The 19,826-nt window shown below is 38.5% G+C and overlaps 1 protein-coding gene across 1 annotated transcript; it reads left to right on the forward strand.

The window, feature by feature from the left end:
• The first annotated feature begins 688 nt into the window (after positions 1–688).
• Positions 689–17,457, forward strand: dpydb (dihydropyrimidine dehydrogenase b). The gene is made up of 25 exons (XM_061085189.1): positions 689–1,003; positions 5,125–5,235; positions 5,379–5,461; positions 6,764–6,851; positions 7,132–7,293; positions 7,792–7,988; positions 8,354–8,435; positions 8,911–8,998; positions 9,184–9,291; positions 10,136–10,305; positions 10,391–10,601; positions 10,785–10,969; positions 11,928–12,143; positions 12,406–12,570; positions 12,651–12,719; positions 12,852–12,935; positions 13,139–13,259; positions 13,417–13,536; positions 13,864–14,006; positions 14,562–14,616; positions 14,992–15,113; positions 15,311–15,460; positions 15,743–15,805; positions 16,542–16,619; positions 16,717–17,457. Exons 1-25 carry the CDS (start codon positions 974–976, stop codon positions 16,876–16,878), a joined length of 3,063 nt encoding a protein of 1,020 aa, XP_060941172.1. The 5' UTR covers positions 689–973; the 3' UTR covers positions 16,879–17,457.
• The last annotated feature ends 2,369 nt before the right edge of the window (positions 17,458–19,826 follow it).

Below are 19,826 nucleotides of genomic sequence, written 5' to 3' on the forward strand. Positions count from 1 at the left end.
ATGTAACAATCTATCTACCTATATAAATGTTATAATCTGATCTAGTTTCAAATCATAAGATTAGCACTAGCACTAGAGTAAAACAAAAGACTCAGTTAATAATAATAGTATGATTTATGGTCTTTTTCTGTTGACATTTATCTGCAGTTGTTAATTTACACACACACAAACAAACACTGGCACTGTACCAAAACCTTGTAGGAAATCCACTTCTGTTTCAGGTTCTTTTGTTTTTGGTTTAAAGTTTGCATAGAAATTACCTTATCTGACTTGCATGCATTCTGCCCCAACACATTGAGAGAGGGTATGATAGTTGTAACCAGAAAGGAACAAATCAGCCTCAGTGTCCAGGCCCACTGGTGCTTTTCTCTAATCATTGTTCAGTGCTTCTGCAGTGACAAGAAATTCTCGACACATTACCCAGGGGGGGGGGGTGCAGTTGGTTCTTCTATTCTCCTTGCCTTTGCATGGTTTATTTCCTGTCCTGATTTAACTTCTGTCTGGTTAGTCTTTGAGGCAGACAGGAAATAGTTAAACAGGGAATTATGTATATATTAGAAGAAAAAAAAAGGCATGCGGGCTCCACTCCCTTCACAGGAGGTGGAGTTTGGACCCAACAGTTTTTACTGGTTTGACTTACACAAAGCTCAGCTACAAAACACCCACAAAACTTGCCCCATGCCCAGCTCTGCGGAACTTTAACCCCATGAGACCGATAACAGCTCTGTTTGTTGGCCGACCTTTTCGAACGGTCTCTCGGTAAAAAGACAATTTGGTTTGGTGGCTTTAAGAGGTCAGCCTGTCATCTAACATCTCTGTTAGTAAGTGAAGCGGGCTGAGGAAAAGCTCGCACATAGTTCCGTTTGGGAGCAGAGCAGTCCCGGACAGTGCTTCGGACCTCTAATCCAGAGACCATCAAGAATCTCCTGAAGATCATTTAAAGGGCTTCACTCTTAAATTGGACAGAAGCATCATGTTGAGTAAAGACCTTCCAGATATTGAGGTAAACTATTGAATGAATGTTTGATCTCTTTTCTCTGCAGGATTCTACAGTTGTCTATGTCGTCTTACATAAACCATGTGTCCACTTGTCACAAATTCACAACAGATTTACAATAAAAACATACATTTAGGCTTTTAATAATTTTTTGGTAATATTGTTAGTGCACATCATAGTTCTTGGAAGATTGGAATACACATTTTTGTATTTCTGACTGAAAGTCAAGGTCAGTCTTTGGTTATATTTACCCTGATGACAAACACAAGTCTCCTTGTGTTTTAATGAACCCTTTAACCCTTTTTGATTGTGTTTGATGGACTCCTCTGACAGGGTTTTTATATTACTTTACAGCCTGGTAAAGAAAAAGTATTAATCTGTGCACCTGCTGAAATACCACACCATTACAGAGTACTATAAATTAGTTGATAAGTCAATTCAAATCATCTTTACAAGTCCTCAAAGCATTTTATTATAAGTGCAAAGAGGATTATTGAATTGAGTTTGGGGATTAGCCTCCACTACTAGGTATGGACAAATCACTAATGCAAGGCTTCACATGGGGCCACTGTGCACATGAGTTAACCACTGATGCATCTGTATTCATGGGACAGTAGAAAAGCACTGTTCTTCTACTTCTCTTTTTACTTAGCACAAGTTCTACTCAACCTGTTGAACAATTATGTAATGTCTACTAACGTTGCAAAATTCCGGGAATTTTCAAAGTTGGAAACTTTCCATGGGAATTAACGGGGATATACGGGAATTAACGGGAATAAACAGGAATATACGGGAATATACGGGAATAAACGTGAATAAACGGGAAATGTTGTGGGTAATTTATACTAACTGTATTTACCTTATCATATACAGTCATAAATATGAACATTTTGTTTTGTCATAGGCTGATTTGAGCCCTGAGGAAACTTTGGGCACTTGGCTATATGCTTCTGCATCGTTGTGTCATTCTTAACATAGGTCTTTGCACAGTATTTGCAAATGAACACAGCCTTTCATTCTACATTGGATGAGGTGAAATCTCTCCACACATGAGATAGTGCACGTGGCATTGTTCAGTAGAATAAGATGAGAAAAAAGTTTGTAAAAACACACTAATGCAATGCCAGAGATATAAATAGTTAGCCAAACAATTGGAATCATCTGTAAACATATTTTACAATTGATGGATAAATTAATGGAAATAGGCTAGATGAACAGATGAACAATCCTCAATCAGCATGATAATATATTTTCCCCAGTAATATAATCGAAACTTACCTGACTAGTCCTGCACACTACAGCAGGGCTATTGAGGCCTGCTGTAGTGTGCAGGATGCTGGGAATCATCTGTGCATGTGATGGAAGAATGCACAGTGGAGGGTTGAAATTCAACGTGCAGCGTGTGCTGCATTCCATACATCTTTAAAATAGAGTTTTGAATGATGTTTTTATTGCTCAGCGTTTAATTTGTGTAGTTTTTTTTTTTTCAAAATTCCCAAAATTCCCGAGCTAAACTTCCCATGGAAAGTTTCCGGAAATTTACCGGAAACTTTCAGCCCCTTTTCAACCCTAATGTCTACATTGGCTTTGGTTTGAATTTTCTGAAGTTAGAATAACAAAAATAATCCCACTGTTATCCGGGCAACTTCGGCATAGTTTTTAGAATATAGGACAAGAGGGTAAATGTCCAGTTAGTTATCAACTACAAGTAGATGAAAGCAGGTGTAAGCGTCCACCAGCAAATGTTAGGGACATAACCTTAGTTGTCATCAAGAGTTTTGACCTTGTTATCAAAGATACAGGCTGAACTTGAGGGTACACTGAGGCTAAAGGTAAATCTGACTGGCTACTGGCTTGTATGGCAGTGCTAAGAATGTGGTCATCTCAGTAGAACAGTTGGGATCTTTCCTCCTGATCCAGAGCCATTGGCTGCAGCGTTCTGCAGTCTGTGATGTCATGATTTTCCCCCAAGTCATTTTGGTATAGAAGGATATCTCACTCTCTGCCCTGGTTACATTATTTTCTTTTAATAAAACATGTCTCTTGTGTGTCAACCAACTTCATCACTGAAATCCAGATTTGAGCAATTTAGTGGACCTAAATACTGGGGAGATCACTGTGGAAATGAAAGGAAATACAAAATATAGAAGTAATTTAACACAACATCTTAAAATCAATACAATTTTTGTACAATTTGTATAGCCCATATCCACATATCACAATTTGTCTCAATGGGCTTAACAAGGTTCGACACCCTCTGTTCTTAACCCTCAACAAGAGTAACGAAAAACGCTACAAAAAAACTTCTACGGAAAAAAAGTAGAAAGCCACGCGTGAGGGATCCCTCTCACAGGAGGAACAGAAGTGCAATAGATGCCACATATAACTGACCACATTGAAAAAAATACAATATTTACAACATTGATTAAAAGAAACAGTTTTTTACCTAATGGAAAAGTGTGTCAATGTCTGCCAATAATGGTAGAATATGTGAGTTGGCATATTATATATCAAGCAGTCTTGTTGTTATCATAGTCCATGATCAGCCACCACGATCCAAATCCACTATCACAATCCACAAAAAGAGATGATTCCACCATAGAGGAGCTTGATAGCTGAAAGCTCTCGCTCCTACTGAATTCTGGGAGCGCTGTGCTCTAGTGGATTGATATAGTAATATGAGCTCTTTAATGTAAAAACTGCTCTATAGGCCTATTACATCACAAGAAATAATATACATTCCTACATTCACATTCATTAAATGAGCTGCATGAATACAGTCAAATATATTAGTAACAAAGTGAATATTAAAGGGTCTTAAGGTGTATGCTCATAAGCCTGGTTGGGCCGCACATTATATGGCTAGGTTTCAACAATACATCTTCCTGACAGCAGCTTTAACGACCAAAACTGAGTACAAGTGTTTTGTTAGACCTACAACTGATCACGCAAACTTACTTTCCTTTACTATGATCTGTCTTGATAAATATGCTAATCTGCCACTTTAACGTGTTGCAGCAATGAGGATTAAAAGGATAAAACGTCATGTTATGTTGACCCGGTGTGGTCTAATGGTCTTTTGTAACAAGCCACGTGTTTTGTGCCATGCGTAAGAAGCTGTAGATCAGTAACATACGGTCAGAGTGAAGGTATGCATGTGTAGAAAAATTGTTTCAACACTGGTTATGAAAGTATGCATTCAATTCTGTTTGTTTAGAATTCCCTATTTTTTCTAAATATAAAGAATTATAATAGCGTGACAAAATATTATGCTGTACCTGTATTATGTAATTTGAAACTATAAAGCTATAAGGCTGTTACATATTCATCCGTCATGGTCACAAAACGTCAGTTCATCGACCCTGCAGCTCATCATTATCTTATCATTTTGACCCCAACCCACCCTTCAAACAAGCAACCTTCCTAGAATGTTCCATGGTATCAGTGTTTTTGCCAGCAGATTCCCATGTTTCAAGACAAATGACAGCAGTGGCTCATGAGAACAGGTGGAGAGCAAAGTTTCCATTTATAATCCACAATTCTAAAACCTCAAGTTAGCAAAATACAATACAACAAGATACAATTTGTTTAACTAGATTTATGGAATTAACAAGATATTAGCAATGCACAGATATTGACATAATGTTAGAGGTGGTGTTTGTTATATATGTTTATATTCCCAAATCCCAAATGGATATGCTCATTCAAATGAGGATATACGAAGATGGGGCATGTTTGACAGACATGTGTCTGTCAAACATGCCTTCCAACTTAACCTTCCTTAACATGAACATCATGATGATTACAAACATTTTTGGAATCATAACAATGGAAGTAAATTTACAAGTGGGTTGTTTGTTTCGTTTTTGTTTTGAGAATCCGGCAAAGTTGTTTTTAAAATGAGAAATGTATCGTTATCATAATAATATAACATACTCAACTAATGATCTTGTTACAACAGGATAAAAAAGAAAGTTGCAGCCATGGCTGCTCTTGGTTTTCATAATGAAACGTTTTGGGTGGTATATGTTTTCCGGAGTAGTTTTTGATGGGGGCCCAAGAATCATGAGTTAAAGTTCTGTCTTTTTTTACTGATGTATTGATCTATTTTACATAATTTCTTACAGAGCCTCCTGGCTTTGAATCCCAGGGTGAACACTCATGCTCACATCATGTCCACAGCAGATAAGAAAAAGGAAAAGAAACACTGGAAAAGAAACCCTGAGAGAAACTGTGACGTAAGATATAACACACAAAAGACACATAACCAGAATTTGGTTGCATGATAAAGTAAATGGCATTTTCTCTCCTTTTTACCCAGTTTCATCATTTTACATTACTGTCTTCATTGTTGTTTTTTCTCCTCTCTTCTTTCTCTCAGTCTTGTGTGAAGTTGGAGAACAACTTTGATGACATCAAACACACAACACTGAGCGAGCGCGGAGCTCTACGAGAAGCACTTAGGTGAGAATAAATTATATTATTATTCGTAACACAATTGCACAATGTCAACTGAATTTGTAAAGGACAATGTAGTGAAACATCATGATGACGATGGCTTGGGGGAGGAGGGGTAGTCAAAAAGTTGGGTTCAACATCAGGGGGACTGTCAGCCATCACTGGTGGACAATTGTGTTGTCTATCAGCTCAACCTTTTTGCCTGGCAAAGAAAGTACAGTTGGGGTTTTTAGCCGTACAGCAGCATTCCATACCTCAACAACTAGGGTGATTGATTCATTAGAAGTGGTTCCAGACAATGAGGATTCTACATCATCTGTCTCTTTTTGTTGTATCATCATGATTTTTAAATGAGATAACCATCAAACTATCAGATGGACCGCATGATATATGGTACACCACCATGTGCACCATAGCTCACACCAAACGCGCAATGAGAAAGTCGATGCACTGGTTGACCTGAGTGTTTGAAAACACAAATGACCCTGCAGCTCTAATCACGCAATAATGCAAACTTCTATCTCACCGGAATTTCCACACAACCAGCTAGTATTTGCGTGATTGGTGTGAAGGCAGCATAACAACATATTGAGCTCAAGATTTAAAGACATTTCCCAGTAGCCACAGCTGTACTTTGCATTATTCTTAGTTCGGTATCAGCAAATTTTTACGATATTAGCATGCCAACTAGCCCAACTAAGATGGTGAACATAGTAAACATTACACCTGTTAAACATTATCGTCGTGTTTGCAAATTATGTTATTTAGCCTTTTTCAAGATTATCTGTTCCTCTGCAGCCTCTCAACATGTTTTATTATGTATTTATCCCATATTTTGGGATTCTTTTTTTCACTTTGGTGATTTTATCTTAAACTTTTAAGCTCCTTTTAATCTTACTGCCATCTCTGCACACAAGTCACAGTCTAAATGTTTTCGGTTCCTTGATAGTCAAAAAAGCTACCAAACACCATCAGAGCTTGGGCGTCTCTTTCTATACTCACATTCCTCTGCAAGAGAACAGTTTCTCTACTTACATCTCTTACACTTGAACGTATCTGATCAGAACATACTGTGACTTCTTAAGGTGATCTCCTATACTTTGTTTTATTGAACAGGTATTACTTAGTTTAAGGTCTCCTACTGTACTGACGCTGTCGTGTTGTCTCTTGTCTAACGGTGCTTTGGATGTCAGCCAATTGAATGCATTATGTATCAATAGTTTTTGCTTCCTTTTCTGAATTTGAACAAGATCTTTCAATCCCAGCAACTTCTTTAAACTGTCCAATAAAGGTAAAATATGTGTTTAGGTGTCTAAAATGTGTCGATGCTCCCTGTCAGAAGAGCTGCCCGACTAACCTGGACATCAAGTCATTCATTACAAGCATCTCTAATAAGGTAATCAAATACATTCATACACTGTTTCCTTGCATGAATGATGCATGCAAAAAGTAATCCAATAAAGAAAGAATAATGATGCACATGCTAATCCTGTTTGTGTGTGTGTGTGTGTGTGCATGTGTGTGTGTGTGTGTGTGTGTGTGTGTGTGTGTGTGTGTGTGTGTGTGTTTGTGTGTGTGTGTGTGTGTGTGTGTGTGTGTGTGTGTGTGTGTGTGTGTGTGTGTGTGTGTGTGTGTGTGTGTGTGTGTGTGTGTGTGTGTGCGTGTGTGTGTACCAGAACTATTATGGCGCAGCTCGGGTCATCCTATCTGACAACCCCCTGGGTTTGACCTGTGGAATGGTTTGTCCCACATCAGATCTCTGTGTAGGAGGCTGTAACCTGTATGCATCTGAGGAAGGACCTATCAACATCGGGGGGTTACAGCAGTTTGCCACTGAGGTACAAAACATGTGATTAACTGTTTCTGGAATTTTACTTCTAAATTCATCTATGTGGTGGCAGTTTATAACAACCAACCACTCAGATGACTCAGCTTATGTCAGTTTCTGCCAATTACAATTGGGTCATCATTATCTCAAATACCCATTGACTGTCCAGTACGTATATGTGATTATGTTTTTGACAACCAAATAACTATTAATCGGCATAATGCACACAAATACACAACTCTTACACTATCATCTAAACATATACACATCAGGCTTTTCTCTCTCGTTAATTATTTGACCTTGGCTCACAGCTTTAGAATTATGTACAACACATCATGCAACATTATACAACTTTTTAACATTAAATAGCAGGTTTTTTTCTTGCCAGTGCTGACCACAGTGTCCACTGTTTATTACATAGCCTCAAGTCAGTTATGACATGAATGCAGTGTATTAAAGAGATTGACAAGGGTATTACTTCAAATGTATGTGTGTAATTTTTTCCCAGGTATTCAGTAAGATGGGCATCCCGCAGGTCAGGAATCCTGAACTCCCACCGCCTAATGAGATGCCAGAGTCTTACCGCAGCCCCATTGCTCTGATTGGCTGTGGCCCAGCATCAATCAGCTGTGCTACTTTCCTGGCCCGTCTGGGATATGAAAATATTACTATATTCGAGAGACAGAAATACATTGGAGGCCTGAGGTAAGGTATAATAATCTGTCTGTGGTATATCTGAACAGATTATACTTAACACCAAATTATACAAAGCAGGGGTTGAGATAAAGCTAATTAACTACAAATTTTAAAAAAATTAATCAACAATACTAAAAGAATAGAAAATGAATTAGTGGATTAATTGGGGAGTGTTGAATCAAAGTGGGGTAACAGTAACTGAATCCTGGCCTGCAATAAATAATAGTAATAATGAGAGAGACAGACAGACAGACAGTCAGACGTATTGTTTTTGAGACGTCGCAAATTGTCCAATTTACATTGTGGAAAATCAAGAAGAGGGACAAATAAAAACATTCAAATGTTCAAATATATATATATGCTCTTCCATGCAGCACAGCAGAAATCCCCCAGTTCCGACTTCCCTATGAGGTTGTCCAGTTTGAAGTAGATCTGATGAAAGATCTGGGAGTCAAGGTATGAAGTCACACACTGTTCAGCTGCATGTTTCTGAAATTATGTAGCACTGTTCATGATTTTACATAAATAGTGAAATATATGATGCAATAGCTATTATCAAGTCCTCTGCTGGTTGTTTATCTTTAAAAATTGCACTTTATTACATTTCTTGATTATTAAAATTCATAATGGCCTCAGTATATAAAGTAATACAAGCAGATAACAAACTAAAGATTTGGTAGGAAAATCATTTATAAAAAAAAATCTCCAAAGTTACACCACAATCAATACTTTGTACTTCACATCTTCCATTTAACCTAGTGACCTTAAATGTTAAAGAATATTTCAAATTGCTTATATTGTGATAAAATTAAGAAAAATTTTAACTGTAGAGACCCAACACTGTTGTGTTAAATGTATTAAATATGCGCAATAAGACAGTATTACTGTCTCAAGCTCACAGCTGTTAATATGTGTGTGTGTATGTGTACAGGTGGTGTGTGAGAAGGGTCTCGGTGTGGACGGAATGACTCTGACGTCCCTGAAGGAGGAAGGATATAAAGCTGTCTTTATTGGCATTGGTGAGTGCCACTTGCAAAACTAGTTGCAAAGTTGTAATGGATTATTTGAACTTTTAGACAGCTCCCCTTAACAATTACACTGTGTCTGTGACAAAAACTATTTTCTTCCAATATGTCGCTTTATTGTGTCTCAGTGCATTTGTATACATCTGTCTAAGTTTTTTTTTGTGTGTATGTGACTTCAGGTCTCCCTCAGGCCAACAGAGCTGCAATCTTTCAGGATTTGACCATGGATCAAGGCTTCTTCACCTCCAAAGACTTTCTGCCCATGGTGGCTTTAGCAAGCAAGAAAGGTAAGTCAACTTGACACAAAAATATCCCTTATAAAACCAGTCAGGTACGATGCTTTGACTCATATAAAAATATTCAGTAATACTTGCAGGGACATAAATCTGGTGCCAGCTGTGCAGTTCTGAATTGAACCAGTAAATGAAAAGATTTATAAATAATACAAATTATAAAACTGACAGTAAAACAGTAAAAAGAACATTGAAACAATACATTAGGCCTACACATTATGTAGCATGGTCAAAACGTGTTTTTTCTCCTCCTCTATAATCTGATCTAACTTTCTTCTTCTTTCTTTTAACTACTGCTACTATGTTCTTGTAGCACAGTTGATGATATTACTAGTCTCAGAGTATACATATTGTAAAGCATAAATGCCCCATTTAAGCCTTTTTTCTCTAGAAATGAGCATCATTATTATAATAATTAGATAATTAGTCACATTAACAACTCAATTATTCATATTCAGTTCTGGCTCTCACAGGTATTGTAGAACATACGCACTCACTCAGGCACACAATTCTTTTCTGGTGACATCACTAGAGCTATCTTACATAAATTGGTATTAATGATAAAATCAAACAGGAAATGGGTTGGTTGAAATGTGCAGGAAGGGATACAGCCCCACATTACTTCACATTCTTAGTTTAGCTAAATTTCTTTCTGCAATAATGAGTCATTTGATCCTATTGACACAAAACCACAGAAAAATTATATATATCATGTTTCACATCCAACTACACCAAATACATACAAACTTTAAAAACATTTTTTTATCATCTGACTAGAAACAGAGCCCTCATGACTGTGTGTTTCTGTTTGTCTCTGCCTCTGTCTGCCTCTGTCTAGGTATGTGCCATTGTCGTTCCTCACTGCCGGAGATAAAGGGCATAGTGATCGTTTTGGGTGCTGGAGACACAGCGTTCGACTGCGCCACCTCTGCCCTACGCTGTGGAGCCAAGAGAGTGTACGTCTGCTTCAGGAAGGGATTCACCAACATCAGGGCTGTTCCTGAAGAGGTATGACTGTGGGATGGACAGATCCATTAACAGATGGATACATGGAGATTAGTAAATGTATGTGTTCTTTTTTTACTCCTGGCAGATGGAGCTGGCTAAGGAAGAGCAGTGTGAGTTCCTGCCCTTCCTCTCTCCTCGTGAGGTCATCATGAAGAATGGCCGGGTTGCCGGGTTACAGTTGTGTCGCACCGAGCAGAACGAGGAAGGTGATTGGCTGGAAGATGAGGACCAGGTTGTCAGGCTAAAGGCCGATTATATCATCAGTGCCTTTGGTTCCATGTTGAACGAGCGGCAAGGTAATGAAGCAATCAGGTGACTAAGACACCAACTGATCAACAGTTTGCCTTTTTGATTAAATGTCCGCGATAGTATATATTTTCATTGTTACATATGAGATACTGAGTCATTGAACTTTTTGTTGAAGGGGTTTCCGACATGCTATCACATGTTAAACTAATCTGTGTTTGGACTGCTTAAAGTGACTGATGCCATGGCTCCTGTGAAGATGACCCGCTGGGGCACTCCAGAGGTCAACACAGACACCATGCAGACCAGTGAGCCCTGGGTGTTTGCGGGTGGAGACATCGCTGGTTTGGCAAACACCTCAGTGGAATCAGTGAACGATGGCAAACAGGCCTCATGGCACATTCACAGATACATACAGGTACTGTACAAGTGGAGATTTTCTCTTTGTCAAATATTTAAAATCCTTTAAGCTACAATATGCACGTTCTGGAGATTAAGCATGAAACATGAGAGCAAACAGTCCTTCCACCCTTCCCTCTCACTGCTCAATTACGCTTCAACCTACATCCTTGTCATGGTCACTATCTCAGCTATAATGAAGGAATCAGGGATGTCAGTTGATCATAGTGCCTCATCTCAGCTGCTATTATGATTTTGAAGCCTTGATGAGGTAGACAACTTCAATTCAGTTTTATTTGTATAGCACAAATAACACAATAAGCATTCATCAAGACCTTACAATAACATAGAGCAACACAGTTCCAACAGCAAGCAAACAAACATTTGACGACTTTCAGTTCTGTCAGACTGGTTTTTAAAGTAGAAATAATATGCGTGATATATATAGATATAATGATAACAGCAACAACCAGAATAATAATAATAACAACAAAAACAGCCCCCAGCAGCTGTGAGCCATGAGCCTTTGGCCTTTTCTGATTGATGCGTGACATTTGACTGTGGCTCAACATGTAGAGTAGATGTTCATTAATCAGAGTCAGTAGGAGAGAGAGAGACCTGTGGTGTTAAGTCCCTTGAGTGGTCATTGAGATTTGAAAAGTGCTATATAAATGCAGTCCATTGACCATTTAATATTGCACTTGGGTATGTTTACATGTTGATTACATGTTGTAAACATACCCACTATGACTTTTAAGACACGAGTGTAATTTTGTTCAGTAGTTGATTTTTATGACAGATGCATCATAGGAGGACGTGAATGCATCACGCAAAGAGCAGATAGAGTTCGTTCTTGTAAAGTCTAGTAGTCGAGTAGTACGTTCATGAATAATGGGATGTGACATCACAATTAAATAGACAAAATGTAATATTAGTTAATTTAAAAATCTGCCCTCCACTCCCTTCCTCCTGTATAGTCCCAACATGGACAGACGGTGGACCCAGTCCCAAAGCTGCCATTGTTCTACAGTGCTATCGATGAAGTGGACATCAGTGTAGAGGTTTGTGGAATAAAGTTTCCCAACCCATTTGGCCTGGCCTCGGCTCCTCCCACCACCAGCACGGCCATGATCAGAAGAGCTTTTGAACAAGGATGGGGTTTCGCGCTGACCAAAACTTTTGGACTAGACAAGGTAGAGATACACTATAATCACATTGTTTGGAAGTGCACAAAAATGTTATTTTGGTTCTTGTTTTTTTAACCAGAAATAGATTTGTTATGAAAAGACCCTTTAGGAGATTTGTTAGATGTTTCTATCACCATAAGCAAAAGAACATGGATCCTCCCTCTATTATGCTCAATATCAGTTTACCCACTGTTGGTTTTTTAAAGGGGCCTTTAAATCCTTGTCAAAGAGCATTTTACATAATCGTACTTAACTCATGTCTCTGCAGGACCTGGTGACCAACGTGTCTCCTCGTATCGTGCGTGGCACGACCTCAGGTCATGTGTTCGGACCAGGCCAGGGCTCCTTCCTCAACATTGAGCTCATCAGTGAGAAGACAGCAGCCTACTGGTGTCAGTCAGTGGCTGAGCTGAAGAGGGACTTCCCAGACAATGTCAGTCACATCACATTTCCTGTTGTTGCCTGGGAGGTGATGAGCTTTTGAAAATGAATCTCTCCCCCTCTCTCTGCCAGGTGGTGATCTCCAGTATAATGTGCAGTTACAACAAGGACGACTGGACAGAAATAACTAAGATGGCAGTGGTGAGACTAACCACTATCCGATAATATAATGTCACTCATAGAGCACACAGGGTATAATTATGGTGTAATTACACAGTGCATCAAATGTTTCCAGTGTGTAGTTAGTAGAAAAAATATTTATTTTATTTTTAGGCTTCTGGAGCAGATGCACTGGAGCTGAATCTGTCCTGTCCTCATGGGATGGGAGAGAGAGGGATGGGACTTGCCTGTGGACAGGTGCGGGCATGCACACACACACACACACACACACACACACACACACACACACACAAACACACATACACATACACATACACATACACATACACATACACATACACATACACATACACATACACATACACATACACATACACATACACATACACATACACTTACAGATTTACAGCCTGTGCTTTTATATGTGTGTTTGTCATTAGGACCCAGTGATGGTGCGTAACATCTGTCGCTGGGTGCGTGAAGCCTCTACCATTCCGTTCTTTGCCAAACTGACACCAAACGTGACTAACGTCGTTGACATTGCCAAAGCTGCTCATGAAGGTAAACACACCTCACCACACTCACAAGCTTCTGTTTCTTCCCTCTATGTCATTTCTGCTATTTCTTTTAATGCATATTAATTAATTTCAACAATATAGGTATGTAAAGAGAGTCCAGCACACATGTTGACTGTTGTTACTGTTGTGTCGTTTCATAGGTGGAGCAGATGGAGTCACTGCCACCAACACAGTGTCAGGTATGATGGGACTGAAGGCAGATGGCTCGCCTTGGCCAAGTGTTGGAACTGGAAAACGCACCACGTATGGAGGCGTGTCTGGTAAAGACAAACATAAAAACACAATCATACATACAATCCCGTGAAATTGTTATTGTTATTGTTATTCATCACTACTGTGAAGGGTACACAGTTGGTGTATAGTGAAACCAGTACCTATGGATTGATGACAAGTAAATACACAGTACACACTACAGACCCACACCTTCACTTAGTGGCTGGAGGTTAAAAGCTCCATGAAGGAGAAGTTTCTGAAGATAACTTTGACTCAAAATTGAAATAGTGACCCATTAAAAAAACGTCATTGCTCAGTGTCCTGATTTTCACAAAATATTGAAACGAATTGAGCACTTTCCATATTGTGTGCAGGAAACGCCATCAGACCCATAGCTCTCAAAGCGGTATCAGCGATCGGCAGAGCAATTCCTGGTTTCCCTGTCTTGGCCACTGGGGGCATTGACTCAGCAGAGACTGGACTACAGTTTCTCCATGCTGGAGCATCAGTGTTACAGGTGATACTTACATCACTGTTACTGCTTTGATGATACAGTGCAGGGAGCATCAATATGAGGCAGTTTGTTAAGTAAAGCTAAATACCTTGATATACAGAGAGCTAATATTGTTTGTCTGTTTTACAATATTTGAATTCAATGTGTTAAGTACTGTTATTTAAGCCATCCCATTCATTATTTATTAATCCTGACAGCTGTCCTTATATTTTTTAAATTTAGTTGTAAGTTATAAGTTACTATATCTAAATTCCAAGGGAACCATATTCCTGATTTAGAATATTGAATAATTATGACAATGAAGTACCGGGCATGTTATGGTGGACATGAAAAATAGTATATTTTTTAAGTTCTGCAAAACTGCACTCGTGCTTAGACGTACCACATAGGTTTATTGGAGCAGTTACAAGAATATAAGCAACAAGCTGCAGTTCTCCAAAAAATGCAAATGGCTAAATATGTATTTACAACATTACAATGACTTTTATAAAAAATTAAATCCACTTGTGTGTGTTTCTTGTTAACACATATCTGTCTCCCTGTGTCTCATTACAACAGGTGTGCAGCGCAGTTCAGAACCAAGATTTCACAGTTATTGAGGATTACTGCGTAGGTATGTAACAATGAATACTACATTTCATTCTTGGTGAAAAAACATCAAGCTAACCCAATATATTTAACCCCAAAGCGAAAAATTACCAAGAATCCTTATTTTTTTTAATGTATTTAACCTAGTCCTTCAAGGAAACATTTCTTTTCCTATTTTTGAAAAATAACTTTATTATTTTTTGATGAGTGGTGAAGTAAAGCTACTCACTCTTCTCAGAGCTTTTATAAAATGTTCCAGGTCTGAGGATGTATGCACACACTGAGTGCCCTCAATCCTCCTGAACTAACAGTCAACCTGAAAAGGTTGTGGTGTTTACGTGAGATATGTGAGATATGTTCAGGATATGATGATGACAACAATGTAATTGTATGAATCCAGGTCTGAAGGCCTTGTTGTACCTCAAGAGCATGGAGCTGAAGGACTGGGACGGTCAGTCCCCTCCAACAGAGAGACACCAGAAAGGAAAACCAGTTCCCAGACTAGAAGAACTGGTTGGACAGGTATCGCTATTTACTGAATATTTATATTTCTGTTATTATACTGTTATTATATTATTATTATTTTAACCTGTACAGAAGTAGCTAATTGGTTGAGAGTCCTGAATACGCATGCAAGAAAAAAAACTGCTAATCTGTTTAGTTTAAATCTAATCTGTCCTCTAAACAGTTGATTGTTGCGTGTTTGTTTGTGTGTATAGAGCCTCCCCAGCTTTGGTCGGTACCTCCAGCAGAAGGAACAAGCCCTTGCTGACTACAAGAAACAGCTCAGATACGCTGATAAAACTGATATCACGGAAACCCACGTCCCTCGGGTTGACTCGCCCAAAAAACCTGTCCCTGCTGTCAAGGTGGCTTTGGCTTTTTTGAAGCTAATGTACTTTTATGATTCTTACTGTTCTTGGTTTTTTCCCCTCATGGTTGAATGCACTTATTGGAAGCGTCAGCTCAATGACATGTAATGTAAAAGGTCCAACATGCACACATACATAAACACACATACATACACATTCATCATATTAATCTAAATGCTTTGTTCTGAGAAATATGTTTCTAAGCGGGTAAACGTCTGTGCTTTGTGTGTGCTGTGTATGTGTGTGTGGGCTCGTGTGTGGTGATGGCTGTGTTTGTAGGATGTGATAGCCAGAGCGTTGCGGTACATTGGAACATACCAGGACCTTGACAACATAGAGCAGGTAAGAATGTTTTTATCTCACATATTATGGCTTCCTTATGTTCTTAGGATTAAAAAGGTGCATCTGAAGTAAGTTTGTCGCCATTAAAATTAACTGAAGGGATAAATTAGTATTCTTACATTATTGATATCTCAACAACCAAAACTGACTTCTCATGATCATAACATGGAAATGTGTGAGCTTCTGATGTACTGTAGTAATCATATTTAGCATAGAACATCTACAAAGATGAACATTTATAAAGATGGACAACATGATAGCTCCCAAATCACAAATCATCATGATGTTAGTACAGGTTGAATAAATCTTTCTCAAATATTAAGTAGTTATTGTCACACAGTGTTTTGTTATAATTAAACTCACTGTAAAGGGAGCCTCTACCAGAGATAGGTTTGTCTAATATATGGTTTCAATATAAATTGGTTGTGTTAAAACTGACACAATGGTTTTTTAAGCATCTTTTACATTATACAACATATTTTTGTGAACCAGAACATTTTATGCTCACACTATCCAGATCCATTGGCCGGCCATGAAGTTTAATTTTTAAATAAAGTTTATTTTAACGAGATTTTAGAAAAGACAGAAAGGCAGGCCAACCTTATTTTGTCTTTGTGATGTAGACACACTAACGTTCAGTTTTAATGGAGTAGTAAATATATATATATATTTAAATAAGAGAAAATAATTATGAATGTAAACTGATCCTAACCCTGACCCTCACCTTTATTCTCAGGTCCAGGCTCTGATAGACGAAGAGATGTGTATCAACTGTGGTAAATGTTACATGACCTGCAATGATTCTGGATACCAGGTATGTGTTTCTGCCTGCCACATGAGGATTGTTGTCTCTTTCCTTCATTATGTTTAAGACTGCTTAATTCCTGTAATACCCATTTTCTCCCATGCAGGCCATAACGTTTGATCCAGATACCCACCTTCCGTTTGTGAATGACAGCTGTACGGGCTGCAATCTGTGCCTCAGCGTCTGTCCAATCATAGACTGCATCAAGATGGTTACCAGGAAAACACCCTATCAACCTAAGAGAGGCGTACCCATTAGTACTATCTAAGAAAAAACAAACTTTATATTTAACAATGGAGATCAGACATTTCCAATGTTGGGTTTTATGGCTAAGTAATTTTCAGTTTGAGACATTGTTTCCTGTTAATCTAATTTATCATTTGGGTGATGTAAAGTGATAGAAAGATGACGTCCAATATGAGTATCAGAGAGAGAGAGAGAGAGAGAGAGAGAGAGAGAGAGAGAGAGAGAGAGAGAGAGAGAGAGAGAGAGAGAGAGAGAGAGAGAGAGAGAGAGAGAGAATGTATGGGGTTTTGTAGGAAAATTTAATTTGAATAGTTCTAGCTATGTAGAAAGAGGCAAACAACATTTTTGAGTTAAATAGTCAGACCTCAAAAGTAATTTTTCAATAATTTAACTGTAGTGCTGATTTAGATTACTTTATCAATTGTAATTCCCTCTTTGTTGGTATCCTTCTTTCCTTTGTGTTTGTTGTGATGATGGCCTATTTCAGACTAAATTTTCTTCTACTGTATATGAAGTGATTTGATGTAAAAGGAAATGCATCCTTAATACAGTATAGTCTGTGATTTAAATAAAAGTTTTCTGATGAAGCAAACCATCTGTACAGAGGAACACAAGCCAATATGATTCTTCCAGAAATCAGACACAAACAGGACCAGGAGTTCAATGGGGGACATGTTTCAGGTTTTATTCAATCATAAAACAACCAACACATAGTACACTTTTCAACAATTCAATTCAACAGAAAAATAGATAAATATCATATCAGAAATCATAGAAAACTACAATACCACTCAATAGAGCACAGGGTACTGTCATGGCCCAACAGTCCCCTTACAATGTAAGGGGATTGTATCATTTAATGTCACCTAATGATGAGTTGCATCAATAATAAAGGGACATATTAACATTGTCAGGATATTTTTTCCTAATTAAAGACATCAGAAGGTTTAGTTTTTATTTCCAATCATCATAGAGTCTCTTCATGTTAGTCTGAGCTCCAGTGACTGAACAAAAGTGTTAAAGCAAATATGTCAGGATTAGATCATCATTGTTCAAATTAATTTTAGCTATAATTGTTGTCATATATTTATTTACTTCAATAAATGTCACTCTCCATTTGTTGGAAACTCTGGAACATTAACATGCTTCCACAAATCTATGAAGAATATCTACTGCTTTATATTACAAGTCACTTAACCATAAACTCTTAAAGTAATGGCTTCAGATGCCTCATGAGTTTGAGCTTTTGGAAAATGCTGATTTACTCAACCAAAATAATTTTGATACACTAGCTAATTAAAGACTACCAGATCTCGACTTAAATGGAGGTTTCAGCACACACAATTAATTTGTAAAAGTAAGCTTTATAAGAACCTATGATCCAGGCTTTACAGTAGCAGAGTACGACTAATCTAAGTACAACTAAGATTAGCTACCGAATTACCTAAATACAACTTAGATTAGCATTTACCCATTTCTCCGGGGATTCCCCTGATAGGTGACCCTCACAGTGATCATGGGCAAGAGTGATCTCCACAATAAATGTTCCTCATTGATTTGCAGTTTACCATTTATTGTTCTCATGACTCCAATAGTTTCACTGCAATGACTTTGCAGTGAAACTATTAGAGTCATTGTAGGTGCAGTATATGAATAGCAGTCAAAATAGCCATTCTCGTTTTTAAGGCCAAAACATGATGCTCTGAACCACTGTCTCACATACATACACACACACACACACACACACACACACACACACACACACACACACACACACACACACACACACACACACACACACACACACACACACACGGACACACACACACATATGGAGCAATTTGCTGGTTAGGGGATTTACGATCATCAAAAAACCCTCTTGGAATATCAGAAATTCGAACTAATTGAATGAACAAGGAGTATGAAGAAGAGGATGCGTGAATCTGCTCTCCTAGACAGTAGGTGGCGGTAATACACCTGACGTCACTGTTGGTTTCCAGCCGCCGGCACCAGACGAGAAGAAGAAGAACGCCCATTTTGCTCGCGCTGTACATCGAGGAGGGCTGAAGTATTATCAGACAGAAGAGGACAAAGAGCTGCAATGGACGGGTAACTGTGTTCACTTCACCTGTACATATGTGCACTGTTCTCATCTGTGCGTGTGACAGACACACAACCAGCTGTTTAACGTAACCATTTTAGCATATGCTAACTGTTAGCTCAGACGCGAACCTTGATACTGACATTAGCTACCGGACAATTCCGAGCCCCAACCAATAAACGTGGTGGGTCATGGCTGCTGTGCTCCCAGGGACGTTAACATTTACCGAGGAGCATTACTCATTTCACACATCATTTTGTCCTCTAAGTTTGCCAATTTACGAGATGGCAAAACACTGTGACACAGTTAGCATTGTGTCACCTTCTGTTGTCCGTACAAGGAATGCTAACGTGAGTTGATGTCGCTGCCTGTGAGAGTAATATTTATTAAATCTTTGCTTGAAACACTGCCACAGTTTTACCAGTTATTGATGCTAGGACCATCTACCAGCCCCATGTGTTATAAATAGGCCACATTATGGCCGACGTGGTTTATACACCTGTCAGTTCGTAAAGATCCTTTGTCTGAAGCAAATCTATGTTGCACGCAACCTGCGAATATTGTTTACAGGGGTGGTTTGGAAATCTGCAGAGAGCAGCAACAGCATTTGAGTATGTACAATTTGAGATAGATGACAAGGTTTCAAATGTTAAACAATGCATTTAGCTGCTACTGTATATATTGTTCGTGCTCCAGTTTGTGGGGGTTGTTTAAAGCAGGTTAATTCCAATATGGTGTTTGATGTCAATGATGTGCATTGGGAAGCAAACTGATAAGAGAATGCTGCATTGTGTATTTGTCACAATGTGTTATTGATTGTGTTTGGTATTATTGTGTTGGTTGCTAAAATTGCAAAGAACTGTCAAATT

The sequence above is a fragment of the Limanda limanda genome, chromosome 13 (genome assembly GCF_963576545.1).
Source record: "Limanda limanda chromosome 13, fLimLim1.1, whole genome shotgun sequence".
NCBI lineage: Eukaryota > Metazoa > Chordata > Actinopteri > Pleuronectiformes > Pleuronectidae > Limanda > Limanda limanda.